The 23,498-nt window shown below is 48.4% G+C and overlaps 1 protein-coding gene across 1 annotated transcript; it reads right to left on the reverse strand.

Moving 5' to 3' along the window:
- Window positions 1-410: 410 nt before the first annotated feature.
- EARS2 (glutamyl-tRNA synthetase 2, mitochondrial) lies at window positions 411-23,314 on the reverse strand. The gene is made up of 9 exons (XM_030300493.2): window positions 23,163-23,314; window positions 20,720-20,875; window positions 17,644-17,833; window positions 13,123-13,595; window positions 11,613-11,721; window positions 9,050-9,203; window positions 8,825-8,955; window positions 2,156-2,291; window positions 411-1,696 (listed from the first exon to the last, which is right to left on the reverse strand). Exons 1-9 carry the CDS (start codon window positions 23,299-23,301, stop codon window positions 1,613-1,615), a joined length of 1,572 nt encoding a protein of 523 aa, XP_030156353.1. The 5' UTR covers window positions 23,302-23,314; the 3' UTR covers window positions 411-1,612.
- Between the last annotated feature and the right edge of the window lie 184 nt (window positions 23,315-23,498).

The raw sequence follows: 23,498 nt of genomic DNA on the forward strand, positions 1-23,498 counted from the left end.
CGTTTATTACCTTATAACCTGTGTGTGTCCAAAACTCAGGAACAACTTTGCTGAGTGGTTCTGGCTCAGGATCTTTTATGGAGGATGGTGTCTGAACACCTGACCGGGGCTTGGAAGACCGGCTTCCAAGATGACTCACGCACATGGCTGCGGGCAGGAAGTCTCAGTTCCCTGTCCCATGGATGTCTTCAGAGGGCTGCCCGAGTGTCTTTGTGATGTGGAAGTTGGCTTCCCACAAAGCAAGGGATCCAAGAGGATAAGACAGAAGCCACGAGGCATCACAAGTCGGCCCTACTCAATGTGACTTCTAGGATGATGGAATGACTGGGGGACATTTTGGAGGCTGGCTGCCATACAGGAAAAGCTTAGGAGCCCCAGCAGGGTCTTTTTCAAATTTTTATTTTATTTTATTTTTCCAGTACAGTTTTTATAGGCAGACATCATCCTCCTTTCTCTTTAGCTATTCCTATTCACCCCAATGAAAACACCTATTTCAGGGACACCTGGCTGGCTCAGTCGGAAGAGCATGTGACTCTTGATCTCAGGGTTGTGGGTTCAAGCCCCATGGTGGGTGCAGAGATTACTTAAATAAATAAAAGTTTTAAAAAAAAAAAAAAGAACATCTTATTTCAGAAACCCGCAGACAATGACTTACAAGAATGGGCAGAAGGAGGAGGTAGGTATGAAGAAAAAGGTGTAAAACAGGGGGGATGAAGGTCTCCAGTCCGAGGACCAGGTCTGGAGAACTAGAAAAGAGGAAGAAAGGGCCTTTAGAGAAGGAGACACACGCGCCCGAATACAAGGACAAAGCAGAGTGTGTAAGAGTGGTATAAAGCGTAGTGCTCGCCCTCGGCAGACGGTCACTTCTTTTACAAGTGAGTCACTTCTTTTACAGAGAGTCTGCCATCCAGTTCAGCCCTGCTGGTGTCATTCATCTTTTACTGCTTCACCTAAAAGCGGGGCCTGAACACTGCGACCTGTGAGTCCAGGGAGATGCCAAGCTGTTAGGGGCTGCACTGCATCCCCTCAACACTCCTATGCCGAAGCCCTAACCCCCAGGACCTCAGAATGTGACTGTGTGTGGAGACAGGACTTCTAAAGAGATAAGTTAAAATTGGGCCATGAGGGTAGGCTTTAATCCAATCTGACCCGTGTCCTCATAAGAAGAGATCTGAACACCCAGAGAGACACCAAGAGCACACACTGAGGAAAGACCATGCGAGGACACAGAGAGAAGGTGGCCAATGGCAAGCCAAGGAGAGAGGCCTCTGGGAAGCCACATCTGCTGACACCTTGAACTTGGGACTTCCAGACTCCAGAACTGTGAGGAAGTAACTTTCTCTTGTTTAAGCCATTATGGGAACCTGAGCTGAATATGACACAAGCCCTCGTGAACCAGCTCCTAACCTGTGCTGTGTAATGTGGTGTCAGAACCAAGCACGAGGTGAGAGGAAGCCATAAACGCACTGGGTGCACCCAGAGACCGTTTCCACTCGGGATTCCTTCTGTGAGCTTCCTGATGGACCCCAGGCCCCTTCTGCTTTGCTCTGAAGGCAATTTCCATGCACGTCCAGGTTCCTAGGGCTGCCTCTTCCTCTGTCATATCTTCTCTCTAGCTGGAAAGCACCTTCTGTATTCGTTCCCGTACTTCCTTCGCTCCCAAGGACACCATCATCTCAGCTACCGGAGGTCCTTGCTAAGAACAAAAAGAGAAACTGCCTTATTGCCTTATACTGCCTAAAGAACTAAAGCCCAGCCCCAGTCTGCAGGCGCTACGCCCCAGGCCAACCCCAGTGCCGCTGCCCGCGTCTGAAGGGGCACAGTTAGCATTGCGTTGTCTTTACTTTCTGTGGCCAAGGATGGGTCCCAGGAGCCTGTTTTCCCGTGGTGATATGTCTATTGGCCCCCCTTAAACCGCCAGCTCCATGCAGGCAGGGAGAGTGCATGTTTCATTCACTACTGGGCCCACTGTACCCAGAACGGTGCTTCTGCATAGTAGGTGCTTCCATAAATACTATCTGCTGAGAGACTGAAGGGAGTGATCGTGTTTCATTTGTCTTTGTACCCCCAAACCAGAGCAGGACTGCCATTGAATGTCAGCTGAACGGATAAATGAGGGGCTCCAGGGAACAGTCCAGCCCATCTGCCCACTTACCCGCTGTCCACTGAGGGCCACTCGGAGGACTTGCATCACGTTGCTGTGTTTGGTCCCCTCCAGACCTTCTGATACCTTCTTCAGTTCTCCACTCAGCACGTCCTGAGTTAAGCTCATACCGGGTCCTTCTAAAAGCCTAGAAAAGAGGGGCGCCTGGCTGGCTCAGTGGGAAGAGCATGTAACTCTTCATCTAGGGGTTGTGAGTTTGAGCCCCATGTCAGGTGCAGAGATTACTAAAAAAAGGTAAATAAACTTAAATAAATAAATAAAAGCCTAGAAAAGAGCCAGTCTATGAGGGCCTGCATGGGCCAGTGGCAAGTAGGTAAGAGGGAGGATTTCTGAAGATTAACATTCACAACCAGTGTTCAAGTCTGCTTGGGGGAGAAGGGAAGGAAGAAGATCCCCATCCCTTTCCAATTTGAGAAAAAAAACAAAACAAAAAAAAACAACTAAGGAACCAAATACACAGATAATCCAAGCACAATACAGGAAAACGCAGATGGTACCACAGTAAGAGGATTTACTAATTTCTACCTCAAGGTCATGTGATCGCTATGCCTCAGTTTTCTCATCTATAAAGTGGGGATAATAATAGTGTCTGTAACTCACAGGGCTATGGTGGGGCTGAGTTCAAACTTGTTAGGCACTAAGTACGTTGCTTGAATAGACAGTAAACACTCTGAAACACTAGATCTTGTATTTCATTTAGAAATTAAACATTAGCGGGGTGCCTGGGTGGCTCAGTCAGCTGAGTGTCTGACTTTGGCTCAGGTCATGATCTCACGATTCATGTGTTCGAGCCCCAAATCAGGCTCTGTGCTGACAGCTCGGAGCCTGAAGCCTGCTTTGGATTCTATGTCTCCCTCTCTCTCTGACCCTCCCCCACTCACATTCTGTCTCTCTCTCAAAAAAATCAACAAACATTAAAAAAAATTTTTTTTAAAGAAATTAAACATTAGCTAATATTTATTATATCCAAGAGCTCAGAAACATTGCAAGAGAATCTAAAAACAAACTCAGAACAGGTTAGACATAGGATGGAAGAATGAAGCCCTCTGTGAAATTACTTGAAACACAGCTTTAGGATTGGCAAAGGGGAGACTCTTTGGGCAGGGGAGAGGGCTCGTAGCACAGAAGGGCAGAAAGAAAGAGACTTCGGGAGACCCCGGCTCCAGTAACGGTACTGCCACCAACCTGCTACAATCATTCTTTTATCTTAATTTTTTTTTTTTTTTTAAATTTTTTTTTTTTTTCAACGTTTATTTATTTTTGGGACAGAGAGAGACAGAGCATGAACGGGGGAGGGGCAGAGAGAGAGGGAGACACAGAATCAGAAGCAGGCTCCAGGCTCTGAGCCATCAGCCCAGAGCCTGATGCGGGGCTCGAACTCACGGACCGCGAGATCGTGACCTGGCTGAAGTCGGACGCCCAACCGACTGCGCCACCCAGGCGCCCCTATCTTAATTTTTTTAAATGTTTCTCTATTTTTGAGAGACAGAGAGAGAGAGAGAGAGAGAGAGAGAGATTCCAAAACAGGCTCCAGGCTCCAAGCTGTCAGTACAGAGTCCAATGTGGGGCTCCAACTCACAAACCATGAGATCATGACCTGAGCTGAAGTTGGATGCCTAACCAGTTGAGCCACCCAGGTGCCCCTACAATCATTCTTTAAAAAAAATTTTTAGGGCAACAACCATGATCTTGAACTCCCCACTTGCCTGTATTCTGGGACACGACAAAATTTAGGTCTATCAGATCTGCCACATCCATGCTGGCCTTTATGAACTCCCCAATAAAGTCACAGATGCCACCTTCCCAGATGGGAAAAGAGTGGTCAGGAACAGCACCTTGCACAGCTGCATGAAGAAGTAGGTGACCCCAGCCTGTGTGCACTTCCAGAAGGGCTTGCACTCTGATAGGCCACTGCACCTGCAGGTGACAAAGTCAGGGACGTTGGCCAGCATGAAGCAGTTCTCAAAGTGGAACAGGGTTATGGTGCCGGCTGCCTGGGCCCACCAGAGCACAGGCTGCTGCATCAGCCAGCCTGGCGCCCACCTCTTGCTACAAACATTCTTTGCCCACAAGTTGAAGCACGTAAGGATCTAAAATCCATGGGGCGCCTGGGTGGCGCAGTCGGTTAAGCGTCCGACTTCAGCCAGGTCACGATCTCGCGGTCCGTGAGTTCGAGCCCCGCGTCGGGCTCTGGGCTGATGGCTCAGAGCCTGGAGCCTGTTTCCGATTCTGTGTCTCCCTCTCTCTCTGCCCCTCCCCTGTTCATGCTCTGTCTCTCTCTGTCCCAAAAATAAATAAACGTTGAAAAAAAAAATTAAAAAAAAAAAAAAAAATAAAATAAAATAAAATCCAGTAGGCCAGGGGCACCTGGGTGGCTCAGTCAGTTGAGCGTCCAACTCTAAATTTTGGCTCAGGTCATGATCTCATGGTTTGTGAGTTTGAGCCCCACATCGGGCTCCATGCTGGCAGTGCGGAGTCTGCTTGGGATTCTCTCTTTCCCCCTCTCTCCCTACCTCTCCCCAGCTTGCACTCTCTCTCTCAAAACAAATAAACTTAAAAACTTTTTTAAAAAGTTAAAGAAAGTTAAAAAAGCTTAATGAGTTAAAAAAAGCATAAATGTTTAGAAAATAATAATAAAATCCAATTGGCCAACAGTTGCCCTCTGCTTTGCTGGTAACCAGCTGAGATCCTCTCTCACCGGTGCGTTTGGAGTTTCAAGAGAGATTCCCCATTCAGTTAGAGCTTGACTTGCCCAAAAAAAAAAAAAAAAGAAATAAAATAAAAAATTTCTGAGTTGGAGGGGCACCTGGTGGCTCAGTTGGTTGGGTGTCCAACTTTGGCTCAGGTCATGATCTCATGGTTCATGAGCTCGAGCCCCACGTCGGGCTCTGCACTGACAGCTCAGAGCCTAGAGCCTGCTTTGGATTCTGTGTCTCCCTTTCTTTCTAACCCTCCCCTGCTCTCTCTCTCAAAAATAAATAATAAACATTTAAAAAAAATTGTTAATCTCTGAGCTAGAGCAATGGACGGGAGCAGGGTGGGTGGGTCTGTATTTTACAGCACCTTCTCAGTCCCCCTCAGCTATTAGAGATTCCAAAGTGGAAATGCTGCAGAGGGCCTGGACAGTTCCACTAGTGCGGATGGTCCACAATGCCAACTGGGGTACTGCCCGTGCTCAATGGGGTCCAGACAGTCCCCTGCCACTGATAGGCTTCACGTGGAGGGTGACTGGCTGGGGGACCCGTGCTCATAAGTAATGGGAAGAAACTGCCTCTTGGTACCGACAGATTCCCTTACTAACTCTGGATTCTGAGCCACTGAGTTTCAACAGGAGGCAAAAATAACCATGCTTATTGCATCATTAACTCGGCCACGTGCTTATTATTATTCCTATATCCAGAAGATAAAATACAGAAAATATAAAATTTAACATGGAGGGGCCCCTGGCTGGCTCAGTCAGTTGAGCATCTGACTCTTAATCTCAGCTCAGCTCATGGTCTCACAGTTTAAGGGTTTGAGCCCCACTCTGGGCTCCTGGCTGACAGTGCGGAGCCTGTTTGGGATTCTCTGTCTCCCTCTCCCTCTCCCTCTCTCTCTCTCTCTCTCCCTCCCTCCCCAGTTCATGCTCTTTCTCTCCCAAAATAAATAAATAAACTTAAGAAAAAAAAAATTTTAATGTAGAAAATGGGGTGCCTGGCTGGCTTGGTCAGTAGAGCATGCAACCCAATCTCAGGGTCATGAGTTTAAGATCCATGTTGGGCATGAAACCTACTTAAAAAAAAGTTGTTAAAATTTACCATGGGAAAACATAGGAACTCTCCTCTATGCCACTGTGGGGAAGCAGGCTGCTAAGGAGCTGGTAGAAGAGGGACAGGCCACAGGCAATGGCAGCTCAGGACACATTAGAGCTGGCCCAGAGCTTGGCGTGGGTACAGAAGGGACTTCTAAGAAATCTGGCAGCTTCAGAACACTTGGGTGTCAGTTTTCCTGTCCTGAGTGGGAGCCCCAGAGTGTCTCTGAAATCTAACCCCATGGCAGGGATGTGGAGTTAAGGCAATGGTCCTGGTGAATTAGCACTAAGAGCTCCTATTGTGGAATGCCCTAAATTAAAGGAGTATTGTAATAATGACTCTTGGGAATTTATCCTAGAGATATAAATGCAAACCCGATTAATGATGTCTATATGTGGCTATTCACTATAGCATTGTTTATAACAGCAAAATCTGGAAGCAATCCAAATGTCCATCAATAGGAAATGAGTTAAATAAATTATCGTAAAGTGGTACAATAATGGCCTAAGTGTAGCTGTAGGAAATAATAAGGATTCTCTCTAAGGACTGGGCAGATCTACAGATATGTTAAGTGAAACAAACAAATCAAAAGACACAGAACAGTGTTACCGTATTTTTGTGTAAAAAAGAAGGATCATTTAGATATAATTAAAAAGGGTAGTAATGCGCAGACAGTTCTGGAACTGAACAGATGGGGGACAAGGATAAAACTGGATTTCCCAATATCTACCTTTTTTATACTTTCTAGGTTTAAAAAAATTTTTTTTTAACGTTTACTTATTTTTGAGACAGAGACAGAGCGTGAGCAGGGGAGGGGCAGAAAGAGGGAGACACAGAATCCGAAGTAGGCTCCAGGCTCTGAGATGTCAGCACAGAGCCTGATGCGGGGCTCAAAGTCATGAACTGCAAGTCCTGACCTGAGCTGAAGCCAGATGCTTAACCAACTGAGCCACCCAGGTGCCTCACACTTTCTAGCTTTTAAACTCAGGTTTAAGAGGTCTGAATGGGGGTACTCTCTCTCTCTCAAAAATAAATAAACATTAACATAAAAAAACAGGTTTGAATGTTTTCATAATCAAAACATCAAATTTCAAATTTTAAAAAGACAAAAATGGAGTTACACATCCATATCACTGAATACTCAGACATTACATAAAGGAAACTGCTAAGTGCGGCCACATTTCTGTTGGGGGCTGCAGTAGGAGGGAACACATACTTTTTGCCATAGACCTTCTTCTACTATTTGTATTATACTGTATTTTTTGCCACATGATTTTCTTATCATTTCCAGGTGTTTATTTATTATGACAATACACTGAGGGTTTCTAGATATCAGGCACTGTCCAAGCACTTTGGAGAGAAGCGTATGGCCTCTAGGCCCAACCTTGCCTGGGTTTGAATCCCTGCTCCTCCAACTTACTGTTATTTTAGGCAAGTTACTTACTTAGCCTGTGTCTTGATTTTCTCACCTATAAATTGGAGATAATATTTTAACCAGATACTTTATTAAGTGGCTGTGAATTTCAGTGTATACACATATCCACACACACCCTGTGTACATACGTATACAGACCTACTGCATATAAATAGCAAGTTGCAGGGATGTGTAGGTAAACGCTTAAGACCTACTTTCATCTTCATGACAAGCTGGGAGGAGGTAGGTAAAATGGACACTGGGTTTTGCTGCCCAGCATCCACCTCCCTTTCTCCTGATACCCCAAATCTCCTTGAGGAATCACCTGGCTCCCATTCTCAGCTCATGTGCCCTGGCTGGGGGTCCATTTACGGCCCAGGAGCTGATGAGCTAACCTACGCCAACGGGCACATCACATTCCCCAGGCCTCGTGTGACTGGTTCGGAGAGAAAAATGTAGCTAATTGGGTTCCGTCAGAGTTCATCTTAAGACACGGCTGAGGCTTTGTGATGTTGGAGCTGTCTTACAAACAGGGCACAGACATGACAGAGGCTGCTCTCCTTTTTTTCCTTTCATATATAGTGATAAAATTTTTAGCCAGGCTCATGGCTGCCAAGTTAAAAAAAAAAAAAAAAGAAAAGTTTTCCAGACTCCCTCGTAGCTTGGCATGGCCATAAGATAGGCATTCTGGCCAGCGAGATACAGGTGGAAATGAATGTGTAACTTCTAAGTCTGTTCCGTAAGGAGTAGGAGTGTCCCATCCCCTTCCCTTTTTCCTCCTTCCTCTTCTGGCTAAAGTATGGATGGTCTATGAGCCACCATGCACCGTGTGGACAAGAGCAGAATCTGGGGACATCAGGACCCTTGAGATATGGAAAAAGCTCTTTAGCCCTGGATCGCCACTTCCTCGTGGGGTAAGCACTGTCATTTCTTCTGTCTGATAGAGAGCCCCACCCTCCATCTACTCGATACAGAGTCTCTGCAGAAAGAGTAGCCGGCATTGAGAAGTGTGGAACAGAAGGTCAAAGGGACAGAGAGAAAAATAAGGTCTTGGTGACATGTTTTTGGCCCCTGAATTAGGCTGGGCTTAAGCCAGCTTTGGTTGCATTTCTGTTCCTGTACAGCTAAGACTGTAGTAGCATCTCTACGTTAGAGGTGAGGAAATGGAAGCTCAAAGAAGTGCCACAGTGACGCCACCTGGGCAGGAGAAAGGACTGGGTAAGCGGCAACACTGGCAGGGAACCCAGGTGAACCCAACCCCAAACACACTGCCCTCTCTGGGGAGGGTCTGGCTCCTCTGGGAAAGCCCCCCTACCAGAGTGATCATCTTGCCAAGACCCTGTCACTAGCCATGCATTGTGTGGCAGGCCCCGCAGCCAGTCCTGGAGGAAGGGGGCCCTGGGAGGGAGAGGGAACTCAGGGGCGGAGCCTTGAGCTTGGCCTGCAGCAACTCACCCCAGCACACGCTCGGCAATCAAGTCCACCTTCTCCGAGATGGCGCCCAGCTGCGCTCGGCCCACGGCAGGGCGAGTCCACAGGTAGGAATGTGCCGGGGAGACCAAATCCTGCAGGCGGCAAATGTGACCCTAGGGGAAGAGGCAGTCGCTGAAAACACTGAGGACAGGGAAGAAGGGGGGCGCCACCCATTCCCGCAGTCACCGGAGCTCCCTGACACCACACCTGTCTCAGCAGGATGATCCTCTCCACGTAGGCTGGGTCCAGGACATCCCTGTCTCGCAGCTGGCTGCCGAACGTCTCCTCCACCAGGGCCTGCAGCTTCCCCACCAGCTGGCGTCTCTGGGTCTCACTGCTCACCAACCGACACAGGTGCAGCCTGTAAGAGAAACCAAGGGACCGTGCAGCCACTGGCATTCCCAGTCCCCTCCAAACCCTCTCCCTAAGGGAGCAGACAAGGTTTGAAGAATGACACGTTATATGAGCTGTCCCTCCCACAGCCCAGAAACAGATCATACAGGAAAGGGATCTGGCCAAGGTCTAAGTCAGCCTAAGAGCCCCAAGCAACTCAGGTATCCTGTCGTGTTTCTAAGATAGTAGCTAACATTTTAAACTAGAAAGAGATCACATAAAAAGAGATTTCTGGCTTCTCTTGGGATATCAGAGAAGATCTGGCTGCAAAGGGCCCTTGTGCCCCACACTTCAATAGCGGGAGCAGAGTGGAGGCCGCCCGGTTTACAGGCACAGAGCACTCCAGTTTGCCAGGGCCTCTGCTCCCCAGTGCCTCTCCCCAGGCTTGCTACCTACCCCCGTGCTGGCTGCTGGCCTCGACAGGCATCTGACTTTACAAGGTACAATCTACAAGTGTCTGCCTCCTTACATAGCTTAAAGCATGAGACTCCGGCACAAAAAGGCAGAGATCAAGAACATAGATTTATAGGATCTGAAGCTCAGAGTGCACAGCTGTCTGAATCCAGGGCTCATAATCAAGAAGTTCAGGTTTTCTTGTCAATTCCAATGTTCTTCTTTCCAGAATTCTTCTAACTGCCTTGCTCCCTCTCTTTGGGAGCAGCAAAGCTTTAACCAGTCCTCAGTTCCCTCCCTAGGCTGCCCTGGCATGGAAGAAAGGCAGGTGGCAGCGGTGGGGGCGTATCTTCTGGGCTCTGGAACTGGGGCAGGCCTGTGAATCAGGCCGGCCCTGTGAGAGGTCTGCAGCAAGTTCCATGATCGTCCAGAGCCTCAGGAGGCTCGTGTACACCACAGGGACAACCAGGGGCCTCCATCACAGGGCACTGTGCAGACTACATGAGGGACTATCTGGAAAGCACAGAGGAAAAGGCAGCTGGAGGCAGGCAGGGGGTCAGGACTGAGGGTTCCACACATCGGGGGGGGGGGGGGAAGGATGAGACCCTCTGCGAAGCTATCTGGAGCACACACTACCCAAAAAATAATGATTTTCTTAAAAAGGAGTTAACACCACATACTGAAAGTGTCTCTAGGATCTCCGCAGCAGTGGGAGAAGACCGTAGACAGAAAGCAATCAGGAGACCCTAGTGGCCACGCTTGAGATAATACATGGAAGGTCTAGGGCCTGGGAGACAGGAAGTGCCAAATAAATGTCAATTACCATCACTACTTCCACCACACTTGTGGTGCTGCTCTGACGACTACCGGTGCTACCTTTACTGCTATTACCGAAATAATCACAGCAGCGGCTTGATGCCAGGAACATCTAAACGTTAATGGCTTCGGCTGCGTTTGTGGCAGTCCCAAAACTGCATCTCCTCTTGGGTCCACGCCGAGCAGAGCCCACCTCCATCCTCCTCTGGCTACCCTCATGCTGGAGGACTGGAATGGGTCACAAAGTATTTCCCCGCCGTGCCCCATTTCCTTGAAATACCACTTTCCCTACAATCAGAAAGGTAGGGTTCAAGTTGCATTCACTGGTGAATACCCCATTCAAGGGATGCCTGCCGTTTGCTGCGTGAACGGGCTGGTTATGGAACACTGCCCTATGTGTCGTTTCCTTCTATGCAAAAGAGAGCAAAGTCAGACAACTGATCTGATGTCTGATGGGAGATAAATGAAGTAACAACCTTCAATACCTGCAGTCAATGCGAATTCTCTGGGCTCATGCAAGTAAAGCACAGACAGCCTGTCCCCAAACCAGTGCTCAGGAGACGGCATCCTTGAGTCCCTTGTCCCTTAAGTACACATCAATCTGCTGGCTTTACCACCAAGGCCCTTAGATGGATATGTCAACAGTGATCTGAACTGTAACTGGCTTTAGAGGTCTGAGTGAAGAGCTACATGAAATGTAAAACAGGTGTCATGAGACAGTGCTCAGTCACCGTGTTGGTGGGGGGGCGGACAAGGGGTGATTCCGAGGCGAAGATGCCCCTTTTCTCTAGGCCATGGCTAATAGAATCCATGCAAAGGACGACCAGGAATAATGGTAATGACAGAGACAGTACCTACCATTTACAGAACACTTTTTATGTGCCAGGGGGTGTGTACAACACCTTGATGCAACGTTTAATTTAACTGAACTCCTACAACAATCATAACAGGTAAGTACTGTTATTAGCCCCATTTTCGAGAGGAAGAAACAGAGGCTCCAGGAGGTTAGGTGACTTACATGCTCTGTGTTCACGGAGCATCGGACACATGAGCCCACAGTAAAAATCAGGTCCATGTGACTCCAAAGCCCACTAGACCCTCTGCCATGGGTACCCTCATTAGCAAGAAAGCCTTTTTGTACCAGCGGCCTCCCTGCTTCACCACTCACCTGTTAAATTCCGGGAGCTTCTCCAGGTCCAACAGGGCTGAGTGGCAGGTGACCCGGGTCAGGTCAAACTGTGTTATCAACTCAGGCAGGGTCCTGCCCATCTGGTTCTCTGCAAGGAGGCAGGCCCAGCCTCAGCCCCCTCCCTCGCTTTTCAATCACAAGGGAGGCTAGGTGATCAGGTTCTGGGTTTCCCATTCCATTCTGACCCAAGGGATTCAACTTCTAACTCTTTTATAGATCACGGGCCTTGAAGGAGCTTTCATTTGCAGAAAGGGTTCTGTCACTCAGGAAAAACAAGTTTGAAAACAATCAGACTAGGGGTGCCCGGGTAGCTTAGTCAGTTGAGCGTCCAATTTCGGCTCAGGATATGATCTCACGGTTCATGGGTTCGAGCCCCATGTTGGGCTCTGTGCTGCCAGCTCAGATCCAAAGCCTGCTGTGGATTCTGTGTGTGTGTGTGTGTCTCTCTCTCTCTCTCTCTGTCCCTCCTCCACTCATGCTAAGTAAATAAACATTCAAAAATTTTTTTTAAAATAATCAGGCTAAACCAACCCTCACTGCCCTCAAAGATGTGGGTTGCAGGAACAGCATGCTCATTGCCTGGCTGGGCCCCAGAGATTCTGACTCTGCTGGTCTGGGATGGCGTCTGAGCATCAGTATTCTTTCCAAGCTTCCCAGGTGGTTCCAAACCTCAGGCAGTGCGGAGAATCGCTGCGCAGGGAGCTGCTTCTCCAGAGCTGCAGCCCCGTCCCATGCGGTCAGCAGGCATCGTGGCCAGGCCTAGGCCTACAGGGAGTCTCTGCCGTGTCCCTTACAGGCTGCATGGCTTTGCCAAGTCATCAAACCTATCTGAGCCTCACAATTCTCTTATAAACAGCAAGGATAATTTAATCCTCTAAAGACTATTTTAAGGAGTAAAGGAGATAAGAGCAGAATAAACAGTAAGCAGACCACCAGTGCCACATTTCTAGAAATCCCCTCCACAAAGAGGTCATCCTAATTTGCTGCTTCTTTAAACCTTGGGCTCTAAGTCTTGGACCAAGGATAAGGGCCCAGTCTGGAATACACTAGGGTCATAGCAGTCTTAGTAATTCTGTTGGAACCCACACTTGCCATAGTGGGAGTAATATAATTATAATAACCATAAGATCTACGGTTTTTGTGCAGAGTGGCAGACACCTTCCTGGGTGCCTCATATTCATGAGCTCAGTGAATCCTAACTTAACCCTATGAGGTAAACACTTATCCCCATTTTACAGAAAGGCAGGGAAGGCTCAAAGACCATAAGCTCCTTACGGGCAGGGGTGACATTTAGCTAGTTCACTGTTGTAGCCCCAGCACTTAACACAGCATCTGGCTCAATAAACATCTGTTGAGAAAAGAATGAATTTAGGCAAGAGCGTGCAGCTAGTATATGGCACAGCCTGGCCTGAAGACCAGGTGGGCCTGAACCAAAGCCCCAGCTCCTCACTGCTCTGGTCCCACTGCAAACTCCCAGGTGGGCAGGTACCTGCAAACCCGGAGCCACAGTTGGTGATGATGTCCAGCAAGGCATCTGGCAGGAAGTCGGCAGCAGCAAAATGCTCCAGGAAAATGTCTCCTTGCCTCTTGGACAGCTTGCTGCCATCCCTATTGAGGAGCAGGGGCAGGTGGGCAAAGCGAGGTGGTTGCCAGCCCAGGGCCTGGTACAGAAGTAGATGCTTGGAGGTGGAGACCAGCCACTCGGAGCCCCGCAGCACGTGGCTGATGCCCATGTGGTGGTCGTCCACCACGCATGCCAGGTGGTATGTGGGAAAGCCATCGCTCTTCAGGATGACCGGGTCCCCCTCCACACTAGCTACTTCATGCCGATTCCAGCCATACACCAGGTCCTGGAAGGCTGGTGCCTCCCCATCCAGGCGGAAGCGGATAGCAGGTTTGGGGCCTGTGGCTAGCTTCTGGGCCACCTGCCCCTGGCTCAGGTTCCGGCACCGATTGTCATACCTGTTAAAGCAGAGCGTCACAGAGGTTAGGATGACTACAGACAGACTGAATTCCGTCTTTGTCTCTGATAGTTGGCTGACCTTGGCAAGACATCTACTTCTCCAGCTCTGTTTCCAGTCCTGAACAGGGAGTGGAGTGACGTATGGGGAAGACAGTAATTGGTAACAGTGTGGCAGACACTTGCACCTGCCTACCTGCCAGCCTCTCCCTCTTCTTCCTTGCTAATGAGGAAATAGCAAAATGCCTAGTCCTGGGGGTTGAATCACAGCTGGTGTGGCCAATCATGCAATCCCATTCCCATTTGCCAGCAACTGGTCCAGGCCAGACCACTCTAGTCCCCAAGACTCAAAGAAAAGTATGCCTGGAGGCAGGGGAGGCTTAGGCTCTGGGGAAAGATTGCCTCTCCAATTGAGAGCAAAAGAGCCACAAGAGGAAAATTCCTCTGCTTTCCCCCTGTGCCCTTCAGATGTTGTCCTGTGAGGGCAGAATGCCTGCAGCCTCCGCAGCCACTTGCAGCTAGTGTAGGGGGTGGGGCAGGGGAGGTAGGAAGAAGCCACAACAGAGCGCTGATGTCTTGAAGCTGCTGGTTTTATCCTTGAGTCATCCACCTCCAGACTTCTGCAGAGTAAGTGACAAATGTCTGTGTGGTTTATGCCCTGGCTACTCCAAGTATGGTTTGTGGATCCCTAGCAACAGCCTCACCTGGGAGCCGGTCAGAAATGCAGCATCTCCGGCCTCAGCCCAGACCTGGTGAATCTGAATCTGCATGTTAACTAGATCCCCAGGTAAGTTGTCTGCACATTAGAGCATGAGAAGCTCTCATTTGTCCCCCACTCTCTTTTAAATTCTTTATTATTATTATTGTTTTTTAATTTATTTTTGAGAGAGAGAGAGAGACAGTGAGCAAGCACTTATGTGCAAGTGCTGGGAAGGGGCAGAAAGAGAAGGGGACAGAGGCTCTGAAGTAGGCTCTGCACTAACAGCAGAGAGCCCAATGCGGGGCTCGAACTCATGAACCGGAGATCATGACCTGAGCTGAAGTTGGCCGCTTAACCAACTGAGCCGCCCAGGCACCCCTATTCTTTATTTTTTTTTAAGTAAACCCTACCATCAATATGGGGCTTGAACTCATGACCCTAAGATCAAGAGTCGCATGCTCCATCCGCTGAGCCAGCTGCACGCCCCTGGTTTGTCCCTTTTATTAATTTTTTTAAATTTTATCTATTTATTTTTTTAATTTACATCCAAGTTAGTTAGCATGGTTTGTCCCTTTTAAAAGGGGTATTCCAGGGGCGCCTGGGTGGCGCAGTCGGTTAAGCGTCCGACTTCAGCCAGGTCATGATCTCACGGTCCGGGAGTTCGAGCCCCGCGTCAGGCTCTGGGCTGATGGCTCAGAGCCTGGAGCCTGTTTCCGATTCTGTGTCTCCCTCTCTCTCTGCCCCTCCCCCGTTCATGCTCTGTCTCTCTCTGTCCCAAAAATAAATAAAAACGTTGAAAAAAAAAATTAAAAAAAAAAATAAATAAAAATAAAAGGGGTATTCCATTACTTACTCCCCGAAGAATCCTGACACAGAAATGTAAAGCTTGAAAATATACTCCTTGACACAGAGCTAAGTGTTCAATTAATAAACGGCTGCATGGATTCCACAACAGAACTTAACTGTAATTTTAAAAAATAACCTTCTACCAATAGACAAGTAGACTATTTATGACAAAAAAGTAAAGCTGCAGTGAATATCATGACCTCATACAAATATCCAGTGCTTGTCCAAACAGTTCATTTAAACTGGAACTCAGTGGGGGGTGCCTATGAGAGCTTGACTCTTGACTTTAAGGATGTGAGTTCAAGCCCCACATCGGACATGAAGCCTATCTTAAAAAGGGGCGGGGCACCTGGCTGGCTCAATCGCAAGAGCATGTGGCTCTTGATCTTGTGGTCATGAGTTTGGGCCCCACGTTGGGTGTAGAGATTCCTTAAATAAACTTAAAAAAACTTTGTTTTAATTTCTTTAAAAAATAAATAAGTAAGGGGCGCCTGGGTGGCTTGGTCGGTTAAGCATCCGACTTCGGCTCAGGTCATGATCTCACAGTCCGTGAGTTCAAGCCCCGTGTCGGGCTCGGTGCTGACAGCTCAGAGCCTGGAGCCTGTTTCAGATTCTGTGTCTCCCTCTCTCTCTGACCCTCCCCTGTTCATGCTCTGTCTCTGTCTCAAAAATAAATAAAACGTTAAAAAAATATTCGGGGCGCCTGGGTGGCGCAGTTGGTTAAGCGTCCGACTTCAGCCAGGTCACGATCTCACGGTCCGTGAGTTCGAGCCCCGCGTCAAGCTCTGGGCTGATGGCTCAGAGCCTGGAGCCTGTTTCCGATTCTGTGTCTCCCTCTCTCTCTGCCCCTCCCCCGTCATGCTCTGTCTCTCTCTGTCCCAAAAATAAATAAACGTCGAAAAAAAAAAAATTAAAAAAAAAAATAAATAAGTAAATAAATAAATAAATAAACTGGAACTCAAGATGTCCTGATGCCACTGCTGATGGGAAGCAAGGTGGTCAAGGGCCACAGGCAGTGTCTATCAAAGCTCCAAACTGGCCCTGCAATTCCTCATCTGGGAGGGTCTCCAACAAACACCCTGCACACGTGCACAACAACATATGTCAACATGATCCATCCCAGCTCTTTCATTATAACTACAGATTAGAAATGGCATCAAGATTCATTAGTAAGAAACTGTTTAACGGATGTTACATCTGTACAGTGGAATACCATGCAAGCATAACAAAAATGTGTGGGCCTATATAGATTGGATAGCCTCAAAAAAGGTAAGTGGCAACGGTAAGTTGCACAATCCGTATATTGCGTGCTGCCATTGGAATGGGGAAGAGAAACAATACGTGTTCATCAGGGTACATGCGTTGAGTGTCTCTGGAGAAGACAGAAGAAAATTCTATGGTCACCTGGGTGGCTCAGTCGGTTAAGCATCCGACTTCAGCTCAGGTCATGATCTCACGTTTCATGAGTTCAAACCCCACACTGAGTTCTCTGCTGTAAACTCAGAGCCTGCTTTGGATCCTCTGTCCCCTTCTCTCTCTGCCACTCTCCAGCTCACATGTGCTCTCTCTCTCTCAAAAATAAATAAATATATGGGGTGCCTGGGTGACTCAGTTGGTGAGTGCTGTGCTGACAGCTGTCAGTGCTGTGCTGACAGCTCAGAGCCTGGAGCCTGCTTTGGATTCTGTGTCTCCCTCTCTCTGCCCCTTCCCTGCTTGTGCTCTGTCTCTCTCAAAAAATAAACATTAAAAAAAATTTAAAAATAAACGTTAAAAAAAAAGAAAGAAAATTCTAACTGCAGTTGTTTATAGAAAGGGAAATTGAGGGGCCAGAGTCAGGGTTAGGAGAGATCTTTGCATATACATCTCTCTGCCTCTGAAAAAAACTTTACTTACTCAGAATTACAAATAATTGAAGTTACTTTACGTGTTACTACTGCCTGAGAGCCAGTGTGGTCGGCAGCTCTGACATGGCCCCAGTGATGCCCACCTCCAGTGTTTCTGCCCTTGTGTCATCCCCTGCCTGGAGTGTGGGCTGGACCTAACAACTTTCTTTTTGGGAAGAGAATGAGGCACAAGTGACAAGATGTTGCTTCCTCTGTTCAGTTACAAACAGACTGGCTTCTGTCTTGCTCTCTTTTGCTTTCTGTCCACCTTGCCCACAGCGAGGCCAGCTGCTATGCTGTGAGCTGCGCTGTGGACAGGCCCACACGGCAAGGAGCTGGCATCTCCGCACAACAGCCAGTGTAGCCCACGGTCAGCCAGCAGCCTCATGAGAGAAATGGAAGCGGACCCTCTGCAAGGCCAGTCTTGAGGAAACCACAAACCTGGCCAAAACCTTGACTGCAGCTTTGAGAGAGACTCTGAGCCAAGGGAGCCAGCAGAGCTGCGCCCAGACTCCTGACCAAAGAGGCCGTGCAGGGACCACAGTTTGGGGGGAATCTGTCATGCAGATGAGGGACACACGCGACTTTGGGGAAGCAGCCTCGACAGGCTGGGGCTCTCACCGGGGCGTCTGGTGATTCCTCAGGGCCTCCTTCTTCAGGAGCTCCAGGCGCTGTGGTGAGCAGAAGCAGGGGTAAGCAGCGCCGGACTCCAGCAACGCCTCCGTGGCCCGGGCGTAGAGCTCAAGTCGCTGGGATTGCTGGTACGGCCCCGCTGGACCTCCCCGGCGGGGGCTCTCGTCTGGGGGGATGCCTGCGGCACAGCAAGAGAGAATGCTCACCAAATTCTAACAATGAAGATGCTGACAGCACCGGTTCGGCACTGTTCTGTGTGCCTTATGCATACAGTAAAGCTTTTAATCCTCACAACAACCCTCAAGGTCGTTACTGTCGTGATTTCCTTTTTATAGGTGACCAGTTGAAAGACAAGAGAGGGTAAGCGCTCAAGGTTGTGAGGCCTGAAAGATAAGGAGTCACAGGGGTGTGTCACCTCCATAGTCCACGCTCTCAACTGCCCTTCCTCTCCATCTGTCCTTTCCCTGGGGAGGGGGAAAGCAGCCCAGGCCTGGAAGAGCTGGCTCCAAAGAACGAAGTATGGTTCAGGGCATAGCCCTGGCTGGACCCCTAGTTCTGCGCCAGAGAAGCTGTGACAAGGGATCCTGAAGACGGGTGAGGGCCGCAGTGCCAAGCACCTGCCAGGCTGCTCTTGTGTCCCATGACTTCCATCAAGCCTCAGAACCGCCCTACTAGGTAGACGCCATCGTGACCCCCATTCAGTATGGACGCTGAGGCACAGAGGGGCTCTGTTACATCACTTGGCTAACAGCAGGCAGTACAGATGCATTCGAAGCCAGGCCAGGGGGCCACGGAATCCACGCTTTTCACCCTGATTGTACTGCCTCAGCCTCCTTCCCCGCAAAGCGGAGCTATGCTCTAGCATGCGGGGCGGTGGCAAGAACGGGACGCACTGGTACTTTCAAAGCGCTCAGCCTGGTGCACACACGCAGAACCACTGCGATGGGTGCCGTTATATGAAATGCGATCTGTTGTAAGCCACAGCTCCAGCCCAAGGTCCAGTTTCCTCCGGTCACAAAGGACAGATTTAACCAATATACACTTTCTGCAGAGACAAAGGGGACACAAAAGAGCCAGATGGTGGTGTTTCTACCCTAAACAGCTTTCAATAAAAACCACTGATTTGTAGACTTTGAAATGGTGACTTTCGTGTCAGGTAAATTATATGTCAATTACACACAAAAAGGGTGACTCCTAAATTAAGAAGCCACAGAAGTCAGCTCTGCCTCTCCACCACACCGGAGAGGAAGCTGTGCTGAGGGGCTGCAGGCGTCATTTACACAATTGTGCTGCACCAGGGGCTCCAAGGGTAGGACTCTTTCACCCCTGGACCTCCTGTTCAGACAGTGGCTGACATATAGCAGACACTCAGTGAAATCCAAGTTCTCATCCTGGCCTGCCTGGTACTGCAGGTTCAGTACCGGCCAACTTCTGTCCTCACATCTCCAGTCCCTCTGCTTGGTCACAGTCCTTGGGCCATGCTGGCCTCTTTGCTGCTCCTCTAATACACCCTATGCTTTCCTTCATCAGGGCCTTCACATCTGCCATTCCCTCTGCTTTTTAAATTAAATTTTTTAATCTTTATTTTTGAGAGAGACAGAGACAGAGAGACAGAGTGCAAGTGGGGGAGGAACAGAGAGAGAAGGAAACACAGAATCCGAAGGAAACACAGAATCTGTCAGCACAGAGCCCAACACAGGGCTCATACTTATGAACTGCAAAATCATGACCTGAGCCGAAGTCGGATGCTTAATCAACTGAGCTACCCAGATGCCCTGCTTTTAAATTTTAAGTTTATTTATTTATTTTGAGAAAGACAGACAGCACGAGTGGGGGAAGGGCAGAGAGAGAGAGGGAAAGAGAGAATCTCAAGCAGGCTGCCAGCGCAGAGCCTGATGTGGGGCTTGAACTCATGAAACCGTGAGATCATGACCTGAGCTAAAACCAAGAGTCGGGTGCTGAACCTACTGAGCCAACCAGGTGCCCTGCCTCTGCTTTGAACAGTCTTCGTGCAAGTAGCCACAGGGCTGGCCCCTCACTTTGTGTGATCTCTGCTTTAATGTCCCCTCCTCAGAGAAGACCACCCTGTCTAAAACAGCATCCCTCCCTGTCAGTTCTCTAACCTGTTAACCTTTTCTCCATAGCACACATTAACACTTAACATCATGGTGAAAATGAATTAATTTATCTGTCTTCCAATTACTGACAACAGAGTCTCTGTTCAACGCTGGAACACGACCTAAATTACAATAAGTGATCTCTTTGAATGAATTCCTTTACTCAACTAATCTCAACTAAGCATCTGCCATAATGTTCTACAATAGAAGATAAAAATGAAATCAGTTTCTGCCCTTTGGGAACCCAAAGTCTAGTTAATAATTTACTGCAGATTAAAATACACATCTCATAAAAGTCTCGGTATTTTTGGTATTTTTCCTTGGAGAACTTAACTGGTTATACCTGTCTTGACAGGTAAGCAATTGTTGACCCAGGGAACACAAACACACTCCTCCTTGTCTTCCTGGGGTTTAGCAGTCCTTCAGATTAAACTTCCCATAAGAAGACTGACTTTAGAAGCTGTACACATTTAGTTTGGCTCACACAGTGTGTTTAAAAAAAAAAAATCTGAGTTCAAGTTTAACAATGGCAAGTATTCATTAAAAAAAAAAAAAAAAAAAAAACAGTAACAAAAACCTGGATTTCTGGCTCCTCTTGGAAGTCAGAAGGTTGGACAAGCTGGGCCAGCATTCCCACATGGGAACAAGGGGCTGGAGCCTTCTGCTCACCACACGCCTCGCCTCTCCAGTTCCATCTTATGCTTGGCCTGTGTTTCCTGTCCGTTCCCAGTAGCACCTGACACTCTAAGAACAGGAACCTCAAAACAGCCTCAGAGAATTTCTTTAGCATCTTTTTTTGGGGGGGCACGTGCCTCCTGAGGCAGCACAAATATACCCATCTCTCCAGGAACTCCTCATTGTCCAGCTTGGGCCCTGTGAAGCCTACTGGCTCCTTTCCCTGCTCCCACTTCCCCCTTGGAGAAGGGTTTTTTTCCTGACCGCCTCACCTGCCCACTCCAGCATGTCTTCAATATTCTCTGCTGCCCCAGGCACAAGGCGGGACTGATCTGTGTCTTCCAGCCTGAGGATGAAGCTCCCCTGGTGCTTCTTGGCAAAGATATAGTTGTATAAGGCAGTGCGTAGGCCACCCAGGTGCAAGAAGCCTAGTATAAGAAGAGAACACTCAGTCAAGACAGGGAAGATGAACTGACACACCTCAGCCAGACGCAAGTAAGCCCTGCTTGTACCAGGACGTCCCAGTGAATATCAAAGCTCAAGGAACAGCTACCCCTGTCCCATCCTTCCAGTCAACACCGAGACAGACTGCCACAGGAGAGGACAGGGGTGGTCAACCTCTTTAGCCCCTCATCCTGGAAATAGAAGACCACCCAAGTTTTAGAGCATGTAATTTTGTGGGGGAAAAAAAAAAAAAAAAAAGACTCCAACTCTTCCTAACTGCACCCACTGTTCTACTTAGATTTACCTCAAGGCCAAGTTTTACCCAAATAAGGACAGAGGATTATCCACTGAAGCCATTACCACACATCCATTTAACATGTACAAATTCAATGATGTGCTTGGGTGAAAAAAAAAAGCTAGTATCTTATCTTCTTTGGTCCAGGCCATGGCTCTGACTCCATAACGAGCCTCTCTGCATCTACAGGTTTAGGAGGCAGCATGGGACCCATGAGGCTCTTCTGGCATCAGGCAAACTTCTTCAACACGGATTATGTGTGACCTTCTGCTAGTTATTACAAGGCAACCACAAAACCAGAGGTCCCCAAGACAGAAGACAGGGGTCCAGTAATCTGGATTTAAATTCTCCATCCACCATTTACCAGTTGCTATCCCTTGGGCACTTTACTTCACGTGTATGAGCTTCAATCTCCTCATCTGCTAAGATTTAATAAAAAGAAAAGAAAAAAGAAACTTTCCTTACAGGGCTGTTGTGACCTAAGCGCTGGTCAAAGTATACCCTTCAATTAATTTTAGCTATTAATGACCTATATTGTTTCATAAATCTGTCTGTAGACAGTATGTTTTATCTGTCTGTAGTCAGCAGCCTTTTCTGTATGGGCTTTTCCTGCAAATCAGAAAAAAAAGGAGAACTATAATCACAATAGAGAATATTGTTTATTAAGTGCTAAGTACCAGACCTTGCTAAGTGCCTCAGTTGCATTAGCTCAAACCCACAAGACAGGAACTATTACTAGCCCTGTTTGGCAGAAGGTAAAACTCAGAAGCTCAGGAAGGTTATGCAATTTGCCCATGTCACACAGCTAACAAACGGCAAAGCTGGCAATTTGGACCCAGCCAACCTCAGACCTTGTGGCCCCCAACCACTACATGAGTGCCGTGCAAAGCCAAGTACAGACACTTGCTGGTCTAGAAACTGCTGCCAGTTCATAACCAAGTAAGTACAGAAATGGAGAAAAAATATTTAGAAACAGCAATTTGACAGAGTAATTTTATATTTGGTGAATTCAACAGAAATAGGCTCATATTTTGTATGCTTTCAATATTTGTCCTTTTTAGTAACTCATTTCTGTTGGTTATATAAAAATACTGATCCATAATCAATTAGAAATTAAAAACCAGTCCTGTCACCATGGTCTGAGAGGCCGGCTCTACACTCTGCTGCCTGCCAGGAAAGATCCTGTCACTCTGTGCAGGTGGGATCTTGACACAAAGGCTTACATGTGGACCCACAGGTTCTGAATGAGAGGAATGCTCAGTGTGGAGAGGGCAGAAGGAAGCCTCCGTGAGAAAAACAAACCGGGGGGAAATGGTGGGGACACCCTGACAAGCTCTCCACTAGGGCATACAGTGAGCCTCTGCCTAATTCTTTTGGCTTGCTGAGTGCCAACATTAACCACAGGGCCTTTGTACCTGCAATTTCCTCTGCCTAAAGTCCCTCTTATGGACTTCATACAGACTTCACATACATAGACTTCTTGTCTTTTGGTTCTCAATTCAAACGCTACATCCTCAACACGCCCTTCTTGAGCTTCCTATCTAACCCCCAGACCCCTACTCTGCTTCATTTCTCTCATGGCATCTGTAACTAAAACTACAGTTATTTTTACACGTATTTGTCGGGGCTATAATGTATACTATAGGATGGGCTTCTTGAGAACAAGAGCCAAAAACATTCCTGGAGACCACGGCATCCCAACGCCTAAAACAATACCTGGCACACTGTTGGTCCTCAATAAACATTTATTGAATACATGAAAAAGGGACCGAAAGTAATGGTACAGTTCGATAAACACAAAGAACTTCCTGGCAATGTGAATAAATTACGCTTGTGGGCCTACTTCTACGCCAGCAAAATAGGGTCGCGCTGCCCGCCCAGTCTGACTCGACCGGAAGGGATTCGTTCGGGAATATTCGGGGGGCGGACACGGTACGATGGACTTCGACCTACAGCGTCACGTCCGCCCAGGTTACCTGTGGGGCTGGGGGCGAACCGCACCCGCACTGCAGCCCCGGGATCAGTGCCCATGCTGGCCTCGCGCCGTCCTACGGGGCGGCCCAAGGCCGCGGGGGGCCTCGCCGACTGCAGCAGCCTCTTCAGAAGCACCGCCATGTGGGATGGAACCGCACACGTGGGCTTCTCGGTGCATCACTTCCGAGGACCCCTTCCAGCCAATCCGCGTCTGCCACAGAGGGCGCAGCCCCGCCCCTTAAAGGCGCAGGCCTCCTAGCCTGCAAGCCCACGCTCCCCAACGCCGCTCCGGCCCCACTAGGCCTCTAGGGGGCAGAGCCCATCGAGCGGGCGATTTC

Source organism: Lynx canadensis, chromosome E3 (genome assembly GCF_007474595.2).
Source record: "Lynx canadensis isolate LIC74 chromosome E3, mLynCan4.pri.v2, whole genome shotgun sequence".
NCBI lineage: Eukaryota > Metazoa > Chordata > Mammalia > Carnivora > Felidae > Lynx > Lynx canadensis.